We start from the raw sequence: 19,662 nt of genomic DNA, 5'->3' as shown, positions 1-19,662 counted from the left end.
TCTCCATAAGTAGCACTTGTGAGCCATGATATAGCTGGCATCCACCTCTCTTTAAGGAGTTGTTAGTGAGTCATCTGTGTTTGCTATACTTAGTTTCTTGTAATAAAGCCTTCGCTTTAATGGCTCATTGAGTATATTGGACTTTTTAATTGCACAGCAAATCCATAAGCTACGGAGAGAACTGGTTGCCTCCCAGGAGAAAGTCGCTACCCTCACGTCTCAGCTGTCAGCAAATGTAAGTTGCCTTTTATCGTTTAAAGACATCAGAACAAAGTTTTGCCTCATTAGAGGGAATGGTCTTATCAACAAAGTTGAAGCGTCCAGAGTTATGCAATGTAAGGTCCTGGAAAGGAGAATTCATATGAAGGTGAAACTTTCTTCCCACTCACTAATAGACTACAAATCCAAACGGATGAGTGACAGCATGGTAAAACAAAGCAAAATAAAGAAACAAACGAACAACAACAACAACAGACAGTGCCTACGTTAGAAAATTACAAACTAAAGTAAGGACTACACATGTTACCTCTCTTCTTACTTTGTCTTACATTCGCCATTTCACATGCAGGAAATTTTCCTAAGCCAAACTTTCATAAGGGCTGTCGATATTTGACTTTGGAAGTCATAATATTCTTGTGCCCTGTCTCTTTCAGCAATTCACGGAGCCTATAATATAGTCTAAAATCAAATAACTCTAAAAACAATGGTTTGGCTCCATTGTACATTAAAGGCAGCTCTCTCAAAATACATTGGCTGCCTTCTTAGAGCAGCTTAGAAGAATCCACATTTGCTGGCAGGAAAGCAACTTACATTTGTGAAAACAGAAACAACAAAGACTACCAATTACATTAACCTTTTTCTATTGAATGTCTTTCCCCACTCTCAGGAGGATTTGGCATAGCGCAGCTATGACACAGGAGAGCATGTGGCATTGTGCCCAGTCCTAAGGAGCAATATGTGAGAGGCACTGCAGCAGGTGTCAAACCCCTGTGACGCTGCCATATGCCCTCTATCTTCTTAGCTCACTCCTGCTGGGTGGCTTTGGACTTCTCCCTCTCTTACCACTGTTGCATCTTTGCTCCTCCAAGGAGATTATTTTTCCCCTCCTAGACAAAGCATGGCATATCAAAACTGAACAGGTGCAGGCCCATAGTGTATGACCTTGTGATATGAATCCACAGGAAATAAGTCACTTCACTCACAGTGAATTGATTTTTAGCTCTGTGTCTGAGTTAACATTTCGTTTTAACTTCAGGGAAATGATATTGATGTGAGATAAACTATTACTGTTCTTAAAGCTTGTTAGGAGATGCCTAACAATTAGAATACATTTCTTTTTTCTTGCTAGAAAATAACATTTTTTTTATCCACTGTGATTCTCTAACTTTAAATATTAAAGAGATAGTTTTGAGACAATTGTAAATTTTGTGCTCTAGCTGTGGGGCTACAGAACTGCTTAGTTTCTGGACTTGTTCGCAGAGGACAAGGATCAGTATAAAAGCCACAGGCACACTGGATTGCATTTATCTTCAGTGAGGAAGTTTCACCAACCAGTTCATCCATCTGTGGTGATCACGGTTTATTGCTGTATCTTTGTCTGCTTTTGTGATACTCCGGATGGATACGCCAGGCAAACATCTTATGGCCTGAGCTACATTCAGTCCTAGAGGTTTTGTTTCGTTTGGTTTAGCTTTGTTGTTGTTGTTGTTGTTTTGTTTTGTTTTGTTTTGTTTTTTCAATTTCTATCTGTAAATAAAGACAGATCTTTTAATTAAAAGTCATATAGCCTATGACCTGAACTCCAAGCTATGTTACTCTTTACTTATGAACTTATTCAGATAGTAAGTAAACTGTGTGTTTGGTTAAATATGGAGAAATCCACAGGGAGGTTTGTTATATGAACGTGTAGTCTGCATCCTTCCCAGACACAGGTTTTGATGAGTATTTGTCAATTAAGGATCATTAAGAAACATTCACTTCCTCTGAGTCTATGACCACCCGTGTTAGATCCTAATGACATCACCTGATTAACTTCATTTTTGTGATTTTTGTGTTCCATGCTGGGACTTGACATTAATAAATCTTTTTCAACTTGTTCTGTGACTGTTCGATGGAGCAGAGTGATAAATCAGGAAGGTGTCCCAGGGGGCACTCTTCTCATTTGATGAGCAGAATAAAGTCCCAGCCGGTGCAGCAGTCACACAGTAGGCCTTCACTCCTTACAGACTTGCTCTGAAAGCAGTTGCACTGAGCCACAAGGGACTGTAAAGAAAGCTTATTCTGCTAGAGCAGCTCAGAAGAGAGCAAGGTCACTATGGCAAATGCTCTCTCTTGGCCTCCTCTGAGTCATTATCCCTCCAGCAAATAGAAGAAAGCAAAGGAAGATCCCTGCCAGCTCCGAGCTGATGCACAGGGTCGCATGTATAAGCCAGATACCTAGGGAACTCTCTCACACATATTCATGCCAAGTAGGATGGATGCTTTCTCTTTCTCTCTATTTCCTTCTTGGGCATGACAAGTCTCGGCCCTTAGAAAATTCTGAAACATGAAACAAAACCCACTATTGCTGACATTTTTCAAAGGCACTCCCAAGGGAGTGTGCAATGAAACAAAAGGTAATTTTGTCTTCGGGAAATAAATATTTTTAACTAAACGTTTCTTAGCTCCAATATTTTCTGAGATTGTGCTCCATTCGTTTGCTCTTTTCAATGTATTTTCATGTATAATCCAGCAGTTTCTTCTGCTTTTCTCTCAACTTCCTTGTACTATCTGTACCTATTAAAGGTAGCAAACACTGTTTAGAGATTCTGTACAGTAGCAGAGAACTACAATACTTTGCATATGATTAAGACTAGAACTTACTTCAACTATACTTCTCAAATGCAATCCTTAAATGCATAATACATTATATATATTTAGATCTATATATAACAAACTGTTATTTCATTCTATGGCAATATGTGCAATGTAGTCTTTATATATAATAGCATTTTATCTTGCTGTTAAAATCACAGTCATTTTCTTTGTGTGAATCACATTATATAGTATAATTCCAGGCCCGTTATAAAAAGCAGCTCTTCTTAACCATCAGTTAAGCATCTCTGTTTTAGTGCCTGGCCAGGCTTCCTCTCACAAGACTTTGTACTAATCTCATATTAATACATTGTACTCTATTTTGGAAAATATGCAACTGCTAAAAACGGTTACAATCCTATAACCTCTGCCATCACCGTGAAAATTCTATTTTTTTTTCCTAAAAGTTACAAAGTTTCACATACAGGGTAATAAAAATATGATCGTTGATAAAAAAAAAAGTTCCCCCTTTACCGCTTTGTTCCTCTCATTCTTTGTATTTAGTGAGAAATTTAACAGTCATTGCTTTTGACTTTACAAAGTTAATCTCATAAACTAAACCAAGAAGATGTAAATATAAAATGATAGTTTTCTAATACAATGTTAACTTTATATTTTCCATTGGAAATAACATGAATCAAAATGATATTTAACAATTTAATGAAAAAATAGTAAAAAAAATGCACATTTATAGAGATTAGAAATTTATATTTATCTTAGGTAGGGTTGCTTCAGTGAAACACCAAAAAGCAAGTTGGGGAGGAAAGGGTTTAATTGGCTTACATATCTACATTGCTGTTCACCATTGAAGGAAGTCAGGACAGGAAGTCAAACAAGCAGGAACCTGAGGCAGGAGCTGATGCAGAGGCCATGGAGAGGTGCTGCTTACTGGATTGCTCCTCATGGCTTGCTCAACCCTCTTTTTTATAGAACTCGGGACCACCAGCTCAGGGAGTTGGGCCTTCCTCTTCAATCACCAATTAAGAAAATGTCCTACAGACCTGTTGTCTGCCAGATCTTACACAGTCATCTTCTTACTTGAGTTTCCCTCCTTTCAGAAGGTTCTGGCTTATGTCAAGTTGATGTAGACTATTCAACACAATAGTCTAATGTTAAATATTTTATCATTTCTTAGTGCTACAAGATATAACCAATATATTTTATGCACACGATCTATTCTTTATAACATTTTCATATTTTAAATTCCTATTAAATTGACTAAATATATAATAATTATAAAATCATTTTCTTCAAATGTATCCACTAAGGGCCCCACTGCCCAATAATTAAACATTTGCTTTCTCTACTTTTTGAGAAGTAAAATATCACAGTGTTCAGGATTATTTTCTAAATCAAATAGAAGTCTTTTCTTCCAAATGTGTTCCCTATGTGGGGCATGGGACAAGCCTAGTTTTAGGATTTGACACCTTGTTTTATGGACCTTGAGGGATTATTTTGAAAAGACAAAATTGTAATCAATACAAAGGGCCATCATGGGCAAATAAACTGTAAATTCACAAAGAAAAAGGGTTAATTTCTAATGTAATATTAAAAAGAAAAAGTCATAAAAGCTATATGATAATACTTGGGTTCTTTAAAATTGGTCAGATTAAAACATAGTGCTTAATAATACAAACTTGGATGTAAAATCTATCAAGAAACAAGCCAGCATAGAAGCAACCTAATGCTTACACAGGAAAGGAAAGACCCCAGTACCTGATGAAGACAATAAAGAGTATCCACCGAGAGTTGATGTTTGGCAGTGTTCTCTGTCACTGCTTTCCCATACTGTTGTATTAGTGAAGAGCAGCTCGTTGATGAGCCTCAGGAGTGAAGGTGCCAATGCTAATAAGCATCAGAACCCTGATTCTTTAGGAGATTTTCATTACCCATTTGATAGGAGGTACCTCACCCTTTCAGCCCCCTCTAGAGCAACTTTGCCTTCTGGAAAAAAAAAGATCAAACTTTTGTCAAAAAGTTTGACAAGAATTGACCAGGTTCTATCCAGATCTTTTCTGTTATATGTTAAGATTAGAAAATACTCAATCTTTCAGTCGCTTTAGGGGCACAACAAATTATATTAGTATGAGGTAGTATGCCTGCAGTTGTCCCTGAAGCCACAGGAATGAATGAGACACCTCTTCATACTGAGAATTTGTATGCCATGCTATTGAACACAGTAGGAAATGACCTAGTTTACAGATGTACCATCAGCCATTCCAAATCATAAGTGTGATGGTTATACACTACAATAAATGCACTTCTCTAAAATTTAAAATAAAATCCCTCAATCCATCAAAGCTTAATGTTGAATTTGACCATATGCATTTCTGCTGGCCAGCTCTTATTTCTTAAATTGAAGGACATCGAAAGTTGTGGGTGGCTGGAAACATTCTTTTATTACAGAGATTTTAGAGTGAAGACAACTCTTTCCCAGGCAGTTCTTTGTAAGTAGCAAAAGAGAAAAGATAATGTTCTAGCTGTCAGCAGATGTCTGACACTTGAAGGAGAACATCCACACAATAGAAGAGCTAACAATATCTTCAAAGGTCATCATGGAAGTCGAAAAATGAGGAGCACTTGTCCACGGACTATTTCAGTGACCTCCTTTTGGGCTCTTTCTTTCTTAAAACTTGGCAGCTGGGAAATTTGTTCGGTATTTTGGGTGTCAGATCACTGCGTGATGTGCAAGTCAGAAGGTGTTGTTATTTGCAAAATACCATCCCCTTTTGGAAGGCCAGTTCACATTAAATGTCAAAAGACTGACACGCTTGAGTTTAGGAAACCGAAGTTTAGAAGTGGGAAATGCAGATACGTGTTAAAGGAGCATCTCCCCTGGGAAATAGCTGTGATGGTCACATGGCAGAAAACGCTAGAACAGCTGAAACTAAGCACTTTTTAAAATGAAGGGGCTTTATCTTATCCACATGAGATTCTGACACATTTTAACCATCTATCTTCTATTTTTTTTTCCTTTCAGGCTCACCTTGTAGCAGCTTTTGAAAAGAGTTTAGGGAATATGACTGGCCGTTTGCAAAGTCTAACCATGACAGCGGAACAAAAGGTATGGCCAGCAATTGCCACTAAGACTTGCAAGGATGTAGTTTACTTCAGCGAATGCTAAATAAGAGCTAGGTCTTAGTGCCTTAAAAATAACATTACAGAGCATCCCTTCTGTGCTAACCTGGAACGAGGAGAATATGGTGCCTTTTCTTTTCCAATTTTAATTTAAAGACATGATCATATTGTCCATATTGGAACAGAAACACAAATGCACACAAACTTCTGTCATACAGGTGTGTCTTTTGACTTTTAATTGCAATTATAAAAGGATACCACATGCTAAAGAAGACTTTATATAGGAGAATTCAAATTCTTGTTATGTCGTTAACAAGAATTGTTCTTTGAGAGAATGTTCACAATTACATTGACCATAAGCCTAGTGGTAAACCATGGGTGTAAGCTGATACACAAAGAAAGAAGCTAGAAAAGGCACTGGAACTCCAAAGGAGAGACATCAGACTACACCAGTTATGATATTTATTTTTGCATAAAAATTAGTTGGCATCTGTGATGCTGCTTCTATTGGAAGCAACTTTACTTCAGTTACATCAAAACCTTAAAATCCATATGAAGGATTTTATAGTATGGAATGAAGAATACTGGAAACAGAAACGAACTCTTAGGGACAAATACATTTAAATATTCTACTCTATCAAGAAAGAGGTTGACCACTGTCCTAGCAAGACCAATTTTCTTCTCTACTGATACTGCAGTGTCCTTGACCTCCATGTATTGTTGGAAGTAACTGGTGTTGCCTCTGAAATTTATGGGAAGACTTTAGAAAGGCTACATATGTATAGAGTGTGCGCAGATGTCTTTGTATTCATGTGATTCCCAAACAGGATCTATGTTCGAAGAAGATTTACAGCTTGTGCATTTATCTATCTAGAGATATAGCTTTGGGTTTGAGTTTAGGTTTTGCAAGGTATTGTATTACCATGTTTTATAAGTATATAAAACTTGTTTTAAGAAAATATATTAACTGATGAATTTAAAAGAAGATAATCTAATATTCTCATATAAATTAACTAATACAACCAGAAAATGGTCCTCTGGCTTATTCTAGGTCTTTCTTAGACTGCTGCCCATGATGATATATGGCTCACGTTCTTCAAAGGGGGATGTCTAGAAACCTCTCTGAACTCATAAACTGTTCTCTTCCCTTCTGATTTCTTGTGTCCTTTCCTGCCCCCTCTCCCTTCTCCTTTCCCCTATCTTTTCTCTCCTCTCACCCCCTCCTTTTCTTCCTTTCATCCTTTCTCCTTTTCCTCTTTATTGTGGATTGATACATCACTATCTACCATAAGAACTCAGCAAACAGGAGTATCAAGCCCTTTAAGTAGCCAAGCAGGAAAGAATATCTAATGGCATTTGGAACCAAAAACCTTGAACATGAATTCTGGCTATGTTTCTTTAAGAATTTATTTAATCTTGAGCAAGCTTAACCTCAAATTCACTGCTTTAGCCATTAGATGGTTCTAACTATTACCTTTTAACTATTCATATCTTTGAAGGTCACAACAACAACAATAATAAGCACCTTGTAGGATTATCATTAAAAATAAGGAAAATGTTATGATTGCATCATATATACTGGGACAATCAAGAAATGTACATTTTTTTCCTTTTAAAAATCCTAAGAGGCTGGGAAGATTGCTAGGTAAACCTTTGATCAGGCAAATGAGAGATCTACAGTAAAGGGTCCGCAGAATGCAGCATGAGAGCCACACGGCTATTAGAACCCATTATAATTCCTCCAAGGGGCAGAAACATGCAGCTCCAAGAATGAGCTGGCAGACCATATCCAGGTTAATCAAGAGACCCCCAAATACATAAAGATAATCAACATCAACCTCAAACTCCACCCAGACATGCATGCACAACTATACACACACACAGATGTGCACACCCATGCAGAGGCACGTACACCTGTGCAAAAGTGAACAAAGAAAGAACATAAACTATTTCATACCTCACTAATGTCACATATATTTTTGAAAAGGATGGTTGGCAACAGTTGTGTTATCTTGAAGAGAGCCAAGTTAACAGTGACAACTGACAATCCCTTCATATTTCCTTTAAATCTTTTATATGAGTGCAAGTAAATTTTCTTTAAAAAATTATTTAAGATTTCACAGTTCTGTTAACTTATAATATCTGGGGATAATCTATATATAAATACTTGAAATATAACTCTTTCCTACATGAAATTCTGTCATTATGTATAAAATATCCTTAAAATAACATCACCATAGTTCTTTAAATTGTCCAGAAATATCGTGTGTGAAATTGTCTTTGCTATTTTTAACTAAACATAAGGTAATTCTTCAGTTCAGAACTGTACAGAGACACAAACATTAGTAATTATTTATGTACCTCAATTTTGCGTATTGATGTTTTCCTTTGAAAAGATCTATAAAATGATTTGTACTATAGCACAATTCGGTACCAGAAACGGATTCAAAGCAGCAGATGAATGGATATAACAAGTTATCTAAACCACATGATGCAGCCCTAAACTGAAGCAGGTTTTAAGGAAGCTGAGGGACAAAGGGGGATTTCTTGGTGGTTTTTGTTCTCTTTGTCTGACCAGAAGACTGTAATTTAGATTAAAGAGACTAATGTCTTGGCCCAGGATTTAAGGATAAATGTATTGCAAGGTTCTTAAATTGGGGTCACAGAGTAACAAAAGACAAAACACATTGTTCACTTAGACATTTTTCTAAAAGCTGAGGGCAAAACATTTAATCGTATTTCAAGAAAGACATTTCTTCAGGGAACTAAGATAAAAAGGGTATTTTGCTCTCTGGTGATCCGACAATCCTGAGCAAAAGCCTCAAGAAAGAACTGTATTCTTAATCTAAGTCCCTAGAGTTCCAAGGTACATTTGCCCATTTAGTCTTTCACCAAATTTATATTGAAGTTCTAAGAAGAAAAAAAAAATGTATGGATTAAAACATAGAAAGATAGGTTATTTTGCTATCCCTATCTGTATCTATAGATATAGGTATCTGCTAGAATAGAAACTCTAGAAAGAACATGGATGTTGCTCCTGCATTAGAATGTTAGATTATAGATAGTATATTTTGAGGTATTCACTCTTCATATATGAAATATTCCTACAGAAATATGTTCATATAGACATAAGATCTGTATTGATTTTAATAGCCATCATGTGTATGCATCTTCTTATTAATGAATATATTTTACCTGGAATTTTAATTCTGATATGTAACAAATGATGATAACTATATACATATACCTATGCCTATGCCTATGCCTATGCCTATGCCTATACCTATACATATACATGTGGGCTGGTGGAGGTGAGATGGCTCAGCAGTTAAAAACACTGGCTGATCTTCTGGAAGTACTGAATTGAATCCCCAGCAATTACATGGTGGCTCATGACCGTCTACAAAGAGATCTGATAACCTCTCCTGGCATGTAGGTATACATGTAGACATAGTCCTCCTACATTTAAGTAAATACATAATTTTAATAAGGTTCACAAATATATAAGTAAAACATGAGTCACCAGTGTATTGAACTGTACTGAACAAACTCATACTGAAAGTGAGATCATGGAAAAATAAGAATTGAAGCTTCTACATGGAGAACCAAAATCCAAGATTGATACATATGCTTGGATACATACTTAAATATAAAAACTAAACAATTATTCAAATCATGTTCTAGCTTTATTGGGTGCTTTTAGAAATCACATGGTGACATCATCACCTGTAGCCTGTTCCAGGCTCCAAGAATGAATTGGCGGCAATGGGCCTCCCCCCTACCCCCTTTATAAGTGCATTTGCCATTAAACATTTGGGCTTTGATCAGAAAAAAAAAAAAAAAAAAAAAAAAGGGCTGGTGAGATGGCTCAGTGGGTAAGAGCACCCGACTGCTCTTCCAAAGGTCCGGAGTTCAAATCCCAGCAACCACATGGTGGCTCACAACCATCCATAATGAGATCTGACGCCCTCTTCTGGTGTGTCTGAAGACAGCTACAGTGTACTTACATATAATAAATAAATAAATTTAAAAAAAAAAAAAAAAAGAAATCACATGGTATTAAAAGTATGTAGAACTGATATTTCAATTGATTCACCAAACTAACTGCCTTGGATAGTAGCCTAATAATTTTTCTTTTTTCCAGATGCCAAACAACTCCAATTCTTTTTCCAAATGTTTATGCCAGAATACTGTTTTTTATGTACTTATAGCCAAGAAAGCAGAAAATATTTATAAAAATAACTCAGGAGGCAGAAAACTATGGCTTCCTTGGAGATGTAGCCCTACAAAGCCATGAGTATTTTCAGCAGGGTTAGACTGGGTCATCTTAGCTCTTCAGCTTTGAGAGGATAAAGCAGATTAATTCAAGGGAAATTCTAGGTAGCATTTCATGAAAACAAAGCAGCATAAGCAGCGAAAAGAATGAGGGGAGGTGTCACTCAAGTATTGATGGGAGGTGTCACTCAAGTATTGATGGGAAGTGTCACTCAAGCATTGATGACAGGTGTCACTCAATGCATTGATAGGAGGCGTCATTCAAGGCATTGTAAGAGGCCTAATTTTCTCACAAAATATTAACTAAGGAAGGCTGTGATACAATCATTAATATGGAAAAACTTCTGCAAATACTTAGTTTTGGGCATGTGAAACTTAATAGAATTGTGAGATCTTGTTCAAATTTGCTATTGTAATATTCCCTAATATTTAGGAAAAAATTCCAAAGATGATTAAATTAGTTGTTTGTAGACATTGAAATCAAATCATTAGAACATAGGTATTAAGGTGTGCTAGACTAGTCTTGTTAGTGGTCACTGAAAGATAGAAAACTGTCTTCTATGAATGATGGGTTTGGGGTATTGACAACTATGCTAACTCTAAAGTCATTGTCACCTAGGTAAATGACATAGATGACCATGAATTTTAATCTTGGAAAGTGGGGATATTTAGTGCCAAGTATTTGAACTTAACACAGATAACTAAAGATAGAGTCTGCTTTGTCTTTACATATTTTATGCACAGAATTTTTCCATCTAGAACTGTTTATAAAAATGTATCTCTAGAACCTGACAATATAACTCTTAAAGTTTCACAGCATAAAGTGAATATGAATCTCTAATTTTAAAAACATAAAGATTGGGTGAGGCTCTTTCATTTGAATTTAGATGCAGTAAACACAGCAGGGTCTTTTGGTAAGAAACAGTAATAGCAAGATTTCGAGGCAAATGCACAGAAGGCTGGGGAGAGAGAAATGTTCTCAAGGGAACCACATCGGAGCAGTGTGAGATTAACTGAGTGGCATCAATAGGAATTAAAGACAAATTTAGTGTCACATTAAAGAACCTTTCTGAAAGGTTCAGTTGGTTCACAAGATTTGTTGTCAAGCTTGTAGGACGGTTAATGGAACTTTACTAATGAGAAATTTTGAAAGAGATCAAATAGAGCTAGGAAATTGGGTTGAGAAAGAACACCAAAAAGGCTTGTATGGAGGAAATACTCAATTGCTTTGTTTTGAAGCATTTCCAGTATAATTTTTTATAATTTGTTTAGCATGTACGATGTAATGACAACCATCCAAAGAGATGTGAAGTTCATCAAGATGGTTTAAAAAAAAAAAAACAAGCTAGAAAACACAGAAATGTAGACACTTACACCATCTACAGGAGTCAGGGCTTCATTTCTGGAGTACATTACAGGAACTGGGTAGTAACAATAAAATAATATCTGATACCTTAATTCTTAAGAATCTTTGTGCACTTGGGTAGAACTGCATTCTCTTATATGTCTGAAGAGAGAAAGGGAAGTCTGAATGACTATGTTGCATGGCAAACCGAACAGTTATCTCTGTGGTAAACATTTTCAGAATATTTTCATGAAGTCCTAACAGTGACCTCCTAGACTTAAGTACTTCTGTTAACCACAACAAAATACAGACTATCTGAAGTTATTTCACATTATTTTATGATTTATAGATAACTATCTTTGTAATTCATTATTGACCATAGTCCTTACCCAAACTTATCACCATGAGGCAGCTAAATAAATAGACAGGCAGGTAGGTAGGTAGTAGGTAAGTAGGTAGGTAGGCAAGCAGGTAGGTAGATAAGTAGGTAGGTAGGTAGGTAGGTAGGTAGGTAGGTAGGTAGGTATGTGAGTGGGTGGGTGGATGGATGAATGGATGAGTGGATGAATGGATGAGTGGATGGATGGATGGATGGATGGATGGATGGATGGATGGATGGATGGATATATTAGACAGACAGATAAAAGAGGATATATATCTTTGAAAGCAACATTGCAATTTCAATGCATTACAGATATAAAACATAGCTTGACAATATGTTTGATAGCCAACTCCAATGAAACAAAACAATAAAGACTAGAATAATATTGGGAAATTTCTATATCTTAGTCAAATACTTAAAATGTTTTATGTTCATTTCTGTTCTATTACTGAGGAAGAAAGAAAGGGAACCTTGGCTTCCTTGATACCCAATGAAAATATTTCTATTTACTTAGCCACGCTGAGACTTTCTATTTATAATAGGCTTTGGAGGTTTTGATGTTTTTATATAGAACTCTTGCTCCCTAGTTGAACAACAACAACAACAAAAAAACAAAACAAAAAACAAAAAAACCAGCCTATTATACAACCAAAGGCATGAATACTAAAGTTGAAGTTTTGTTCTTCAAAGAAGAAATACTCCTATTGAGTATAGACCAAAACTTTTCATACAATCACTGGAGTATTTAATGAATCATAAATCAATTGAAAAGAATGATCCCCTAACAACTACATAAGATATTATATTAAATGGTATATAAGGGACCTCTTTTAATTTTTTTTTCTGATAGGGAAAAGGTTCACAAACATAGGAATATTTCACCTTGGCTTGTAAGGGAAATAATATTTGGCAAAAAGTAAATGTCCTATAAACTTCTCAGGAAGGTCATGGATGTAGCATGAATGACAAACTAAGGATTTCATTTATAACATTTTGCAGATGTAATGAATAGTGAGTATAGATTTGAATGATTGTGTCAATCCACGTAGAATTTGGCCATAATGCAATGTTATAAAATCCAACACTCTATGAATATCCTGCTCTTTTTTTTTTTTCGAGAGAGGGTTTCTCTGTATAGCCCTGGCTGTCCTGGAACTCACTTTGTAGACCAGGCTGGCCTCAAACTCAGAAATCTGCCTGCCTCTGCCTCCTGAGTGCTGGGATTAAAGGCTTATGCCACCACACCCAGCAAAAATCCTGCTCTTAATCACCTGTATAAATTTATAGCAAAAAAAGGGACATGGTGGTGCACATCTTTAATCCTGGCATTTTGGAGGCAGAGGCAGAGGGATCTCTTTGAGTTCAAGGCTAGCCTGATCTATAGTGATAGTTCCAGGACAGTTAGGGTTTGATAGAGAAATTTTGTCAAAAAAAAAAAGAAAAAAAAAAAACAGGAAGAAAAGAAAAAAGTTTGTAGAAGTACTTCTCTAGAAGAGATTAAAGCTTTGACACTTAAATAACTCAGCCAGCTCAAAATTAAGTTCAATTATTAGATATTTGCATACGAACTTATTTCCATTTCTTCGTGTAAAGCCAGAGCCAAATATTTTAGCAGATTTTAAAAATCTGCGGTATAAGCATCATTGATTCCAAGCCCAAGGATGAAAGTCTGACTTTAATTAAAATTTAACACTCACCTAAGCACTGGTTATAAAATTAATTTTTAAATTATGTGAATCCATTTCAAGTAAATACTTTATCTCTCTGGGGTTTCAAGTGGAAACATTAAGTTTTAGTAAAATTGCCTGTGTTAATTGGACAAGGGACATGATACAGAAGTTGGGGAGACTAAGTAATTACAATGAACCAGGTTACAAATTGTCTACAATATGATGTTTCCTTTATGAGAAGTGAATGCTTACAGTGAATTATTTGAAATCCATGTATAAATTTAATAATTTCCTTCTAATTTTCGTTATGCAGTGTTTATTTATTAACTATTAAAGTACTCAAGAGTTTCTCTTTAAATCTAACCAGTATCTATCAGGAATATATGAGATGGTCAAGAAAATATACATATAAAATAGAGCATAATGTTCATGACTATAATTTCAGCACTGGGGAGGCTGGGCTGTTGTATTGTTGCCTAAGCAACAAGAGAAACTCTTTCTCAGAAAAAGAGAGGATAAACAAACATGAAGCACCAAGAATGTATTTATTCTAACTTCCTCTGTCATTTCCAGATATTGCAGTATCTACCTAAGTTAAGGATTACCAGACATTCCAGTATGTAAAGCCATGAAATTTTATGCAGTGAAATTACTTAGCTTTCCCTCTTTATTCTTAGAGACACTGAGAAAGTACACCAACATTCTTTATTTTGTGACATCTAAGGGCTTTTCATTACATATGTTTCTGTTCACTGATGCATGAAAAAAATATCAGAATGCTAAGGTGAATTAGTATGCCATATAAACATATCAAGGTGGAGGTTCAAAGAACCGAGTTTAGAACAAGAGCAACAATTTATGATTCAATACAGATAATCAATTTTTCAGGGTACAAGGCATTTCAAACAAAATCTAAAATTGGAGTATCTAGACAGTGAAATATAAAAAAACGTACAATGTTGAAATACTGATGATGTTAAATATCCAACATTAGCATTGCTAATGCAAAAATAAGTGATAATTCATCTTACATTGCTTTGAAGGGATCAGCTTTGTGCTTTCGCTTTTTAAGGATTATGGACTATTGAAATTACTTTTATAGGATAGGATTCTTAAAATTTCTTCTTAAGCTAACAAAAACTTAGATACAATTTGACAAAATCAACCAAGTGTACAACTCCTTCAGGAGTTTAGGGCTACACGATATCAAATGCATTTAACAAAAAACTATAAGCAAAGGCATTTTGTTCATTCTAGACATTCAACTTCCAAATTCTGCTCATTCCACAGGAATCTGAGCTTATCGAACTGCGGGAAACCATTGAAATGTTGAAGGCCCAGAACTCTGCTGCCCAAGCAGCCATTCAGGGAGCACTGAATGGCCCAGACCACCCTCCCAAAGGTATTGTGCCATATCCCATATAATAAGCATTATTATCCCATTTAATAAGCATTGCATCCCATATACTAAATATTGAATTTATGCACTAGTTACAGTAAAGTTTCACATGCTCAGCAGAACTGCCTTTTATAGTATGTAGAGTTAATTTTTTTTTTCAGGATGGCAACCTTTGTGACCATTAGCTTTTATTAGCAACTGATTTTTAAATTATGAACTTGTATCCAGTCATACAAATTGTTTTCTACTTGACCTAGTAGGTTGAATCTAGTAGGTGGAGAGAATTGGTAAATATGTGCATAGCTGACTTTGAGCAAATCAAGCCTAACAAGGAATCTGCTAATCAAGATGTGGCATACAGTGGGAGCAAGGTCTTCTCCTCAGGGTCAGTGAAAAGCTAGCCAGAAGTTTTAAAGTAACCAGGAGTCAGATGAAAGGTTATCATTATCATGTCTCTTTGATTCTTTGCTCCAATCCCCATGTTCTGGTATAGTATAGAAGAAGAGTTTATTGTTTTTAAGTCCTGTTTGCTTTACAAGTGTTCTACATTTATATATGTCCTGACTTATCAGCAGGTATCAGAAGGAAGTACATATGTTCTTCCTTCAGTGTAAAATCCTGCCCTCTCCTGGATGTCTTCTCATTTCCAGAGCACTCTTGTGCACTCTTTCAGCCTCTTCAGTTACGAATCACCTTTCAACCCACTGAATGAAACCCCATCCCCACCTTTATATCAAAATTAGTCTATCTAAAACCAATAATGACTTATATGATACTCAATTCATAAACTATTTAAGTTCTTGTATTGACAAGATTCTACTATTGATGTCCAAACCCTCACACTTGAAATGTTAATTTTTGCTGATATTCATGCTGTCATGCATTCGTGCTTAGGGACCATATTTCTAATCATCACGACATGATATTATATTTCATTCTTATTCTCTCACATGCTGTTCACTTCTGCTCCTCTTCCTCTCTTCTTTCTGGTCCCCTATATTCCTGGAAATTGTTCCATCTTCTGCTTTCATGAGCCATATGTTCAGTCACTCTCTTTTCTTCTCCTCACAACTTCATACTAGCCCTGTTATGTCGTCTCACAATCACTTTCTGCTTTCACGTCCTACATACACAGATAAACTTAAATCGACATTTTGCATGAAAGAACACATGGTATTTGTCTTTTGAGCTTGGGTCATTTCTCTTGGCACAATGGTCTCCAGTTCCATTCATTTTTCTACACATGCAACGATTTTGGTTTTCTTTACAACTAAATAAAACTCTGTTCTAGAATGTCTAGATGTCTTGTTGGTGAACATCTAGTCTAGGTTGGCTATCAGGATAGTGCCACCTAAACATGGCTGTGCAAATGTATCTATGGTATAATGACTTAGAATCATTCAAATATCTACCTAGGTGTGGTGTAGCTGAGTTACATTATAGTTCTACTAGTTTCTGTAAGAAGCTTCCATGCTCATTTCCATGGTAACTATAGTAGTTGCTATGGACTAATTATATCTTACCCTTACCCTGGTCAGCATTTGTTGATGATGATCATGATATTTTTCAACTAGAGTCATGTGGAATCTCACAGGGTTTCTCTGTATAGCCCTGGCTGTCCTGGAACTCACTCTGTAGACCAGTCTGGCCTTGAACTCAGAAATCCGCCTGCCTCTGCCTCCTGAGTGCTGGGATTAAAGGCGTGTGCCACCACCGCCCGGCTGTATTGACTATTTTTGCTTTATTATTTTTTCTTAAAAAAAAAAACTGTCCAGTTGATTAGTCTGCTTATTGATTGGGTGACTCCTATTTTGGTATTTTATATTTTAAATTTCCATATTGTTCTTTACTTATATGAGTGTTTTGCCTGGATGCATGTGGAGGACATTGGATTTCATAGGACGGGAGTTCAAAGGGTAGCTAGCTGTCATGTGGGGTCTGGATATCAACGCTGTGGTCCTCTGAAAGAGCAGTCAGTGGTCTTAACAACCCAGTCATCTCTCACACCTGGCATTTAGTTTTTGAAGTCCTGTGTACATTCTCCATGTTTGTTTCCTGTTAGATGTATAGTTGGAATAGATGTCCTCCCATTCTATAAGCTAAGTCTTTACTTTGCCTGATTGCTTCCTTTGTTGTGTAGAAGCTGGGAAATAGCATGCAGTCCCATATGACAACTGAGTTATTTTGGATCATTTCCTGAGTTATTCTGATATTTCTAATCCTTCTAAATTCTATTTAACATCTATTGTTACTGTTGTTAAATGTCCATTCATTCTTCTGTATCCATTTTTAATCATTAGTATCCTAAATTCTCCTCCATTGTGATTCTGAACATTATGGTTTTATATGAACTTAGGTACTGTTCCAGCTACAATTACTGCTTTTACTAGAAACTGTCTAATATTCCTTGACATCAAGCTCACCTCTTGATGCTGAAGGAGCAGTCCATTAAGATATCTTTGAGTTTCTCTTTGGCCCCTAAAGTTCAACTTGCCATGTTTCCACTCACATTTCCTCCATCTGAGCATCCTTTGTCTCTGAAATAGTATCCCCACCTTCTTGTTACACCCAGACATGTCAATCATGAGACCGCTCTTCTGACTGGATACATCTCCAGGTTTTATTGGCTACATGCCTTCAGTAGGTCTTCAGCATTTTCTCTGACCCACCATCATCGCCCATCAGTCCCCTGAACAGCTACTGCAGACACTTAAGCCAGTTTTACATTTCTCCCTACATTTTGGACTAGGGATATAGACCGGTCACAGAGTGCCCATCTAACATGCACAGGGCTCTAATTCTAATCCTAATGCCACATTAAAAAAAAAAAAAAAACAAGCCCAAAATCCTCAATCTTTCTGATGCTGTGTCCTTTAATACAGTTCCTCACGTTGTGGAGACCCATCCATAAAATTATTTTCTTTGTTTCTTCATAACTTTAGTGAGTTGGAATGTAAAACATGTTTTTTTTTTTCCCATTGATGGTCTTTGAGGGTCATGACCCACAGGTGGAGGACCAGTCCTCTACACCATAATTTTTTCTTCTTTTTTAAATCAATGCCAGAGATGGGCTAAAGAAATGGCTCAATGTGTTAAAAGCCCTGGCTGCTCAACCAGAGGACCCAGGTTCATTTCCTAGCACCCACATGGCAGCTCACAACTGTCTCTAACTCCAGTTCCAGGGGATCTGATACCCACACCAATAGATATAAAAATACAGTTAAATAAATCAAAGTCAGAGACGTCGTGTAAAAACATTTACTAACCAGGGTCCCATTGTCTACTGAGAGAAATACACACTATTGAATGTGACACAATCTCTTTTTTACCAGCTAAACTCACTCAACAGATACCAAATACTCAGTGATTATTAATTTCCAGACCTATTTTGTTGTTGTTGTTGTTGTTGTTGGCTTTTTCTGTTGGTTTTGTGTTGACTTGTGCTTTCCATATTAAAATTTCCCTATCTTGAATTTCTTATTGCAGCCTGATTACTTCTGATATTCTCACCTATTTGTTAAAAATTTAAAACGCTTTGGAAAACTGCAGGATTTAGCCAAAGCCAGCCTCCTAGTCCCCTAAGCTGGAAAATGTTCTGAAGATAGTATTCATATTTATGTTCATCTCTTAGACAGTATGAATCTTTTTTTCTTGAATTATTGTAGAAAGTCTTTTGCTCTTTATTTTGACTTAGGTGATATCCTACAGGTACGGGAGGCTTTTTCGAAGTTTACAGAAAATAATAACAAAATCGTATATTATATAGTTGAATTTAAGTTTACAAAAAGTACATAAGGGGGTATAGTTATTCTGAAAGGCAGACTCTTTTTCTTGTGCTACTTCTGTTAAGGATTCAGCAACTTTTCGTGTCACGGAGTTGATTTATATGCTGCATGGAAAATTGCTGCATATTTAAGGCTTATCTCAGAGCTATAATAAAGCAGCTTATGTTCTAAATCTTCATGTCGTAAATAGGTCCAGAAGGGATTTAGAAAGGCTTAATCCTTTCCTTAATACAGCACAAGTCAGTCACTGAAGTGAAACTTTCTGGAAGGACTCCTTTTATCTTGGGCAACAGGTAGCTTAATGTATCTGCTGGAATTCAAATCGAGGGATTTCTTTGCTTGGGAGCGTGGGGTGGGTAATAAGTTATGTCTGAATTCATCCAGAAGTATTAAAAAATATTAAAATGTTACACCTTTAAAACTGTAAAAAAATGGATTTATATTTCTAAAATATTGAAACAACATTCCATTCTGTGAATACAAGTATGTCGTTTGTCTTTTATTGACAGCTGAGGTTGCTTGGTAAAGTAGTCAGTTGTGCAAACCGTGCAACGTCTCCCTGGTTCTTCAAGTGATAAGAAGGACATACTCTCCCTGAAACTCTTTAACTACAATTTTCTCTACATCTGGTCCTAAGAGAAATTAAGCAAGCCAAACTGGCATATCCTAACTGATAATGTGCTTTCACTCTTCTCTAAATTAGTATGCTACGTTTATGACCAGCCTGATAAATGAGCCTACCTCAAAAGATATGTCTTTACTTATAAAAATATTTAAATTATTGCACTTGGTATTCTATTGTTTCTTAAAAATAAAAAAGAGAAAGTAAATATTAAAGAGTAAGCAACTGATCAAGTAGTTTACAATGTGTTCAA

General features: G+C 36.1%; 1 protein-coding gene across 11 annotated transcripts in view; it reads left to right on the top strand.

Moving 5' to 3' along the window:
• Nav3 (neuron navigator 3) overlaps positions 1-19,662 on the top strand; it is a 774,463-nt gene that overhangs the window by 712,887 nt on the left and 41,914 nt on the right. For all 11 annotated transcript variants that reach the window (NM_001368815.1, NM_001081035.2, XM_017313946.2 and 8 more), the window contains 3 exons: positions 158-235; positions 5,834-5,917; positions 14,894-15,005. In NM_001368815.1, coding sequence (NP_001355744.1) covers positions 158-235; positions 5,834-5,917; positions 14,894-15,005 — 274 coding nt within the window. The remainder of the gene's footprint in view (positions 1-157; positions 236-5,833; positions 5,918-14,893; positions 15,006-19,662) is intronic.

This window comes from Mus musculus, chromosome 10 (assembly GCF_000001635.26).
Source record: "Mus musculus strain C57BL/6J chromosome 10, GRCm38.p6 C57BL/6J".
NCBI classification, from domain to species: domain Eukaryota; kingdom Metazoa; phylum Chordata; class Mammalia; order Rodentia; family Muridae; genus Mus; species Mus musculus.
The sequence above is the reverse complement of the archived record's forward strand: the minus strand, read 5'-3'. Positions and strand labels throughout refer to the sequence as shown.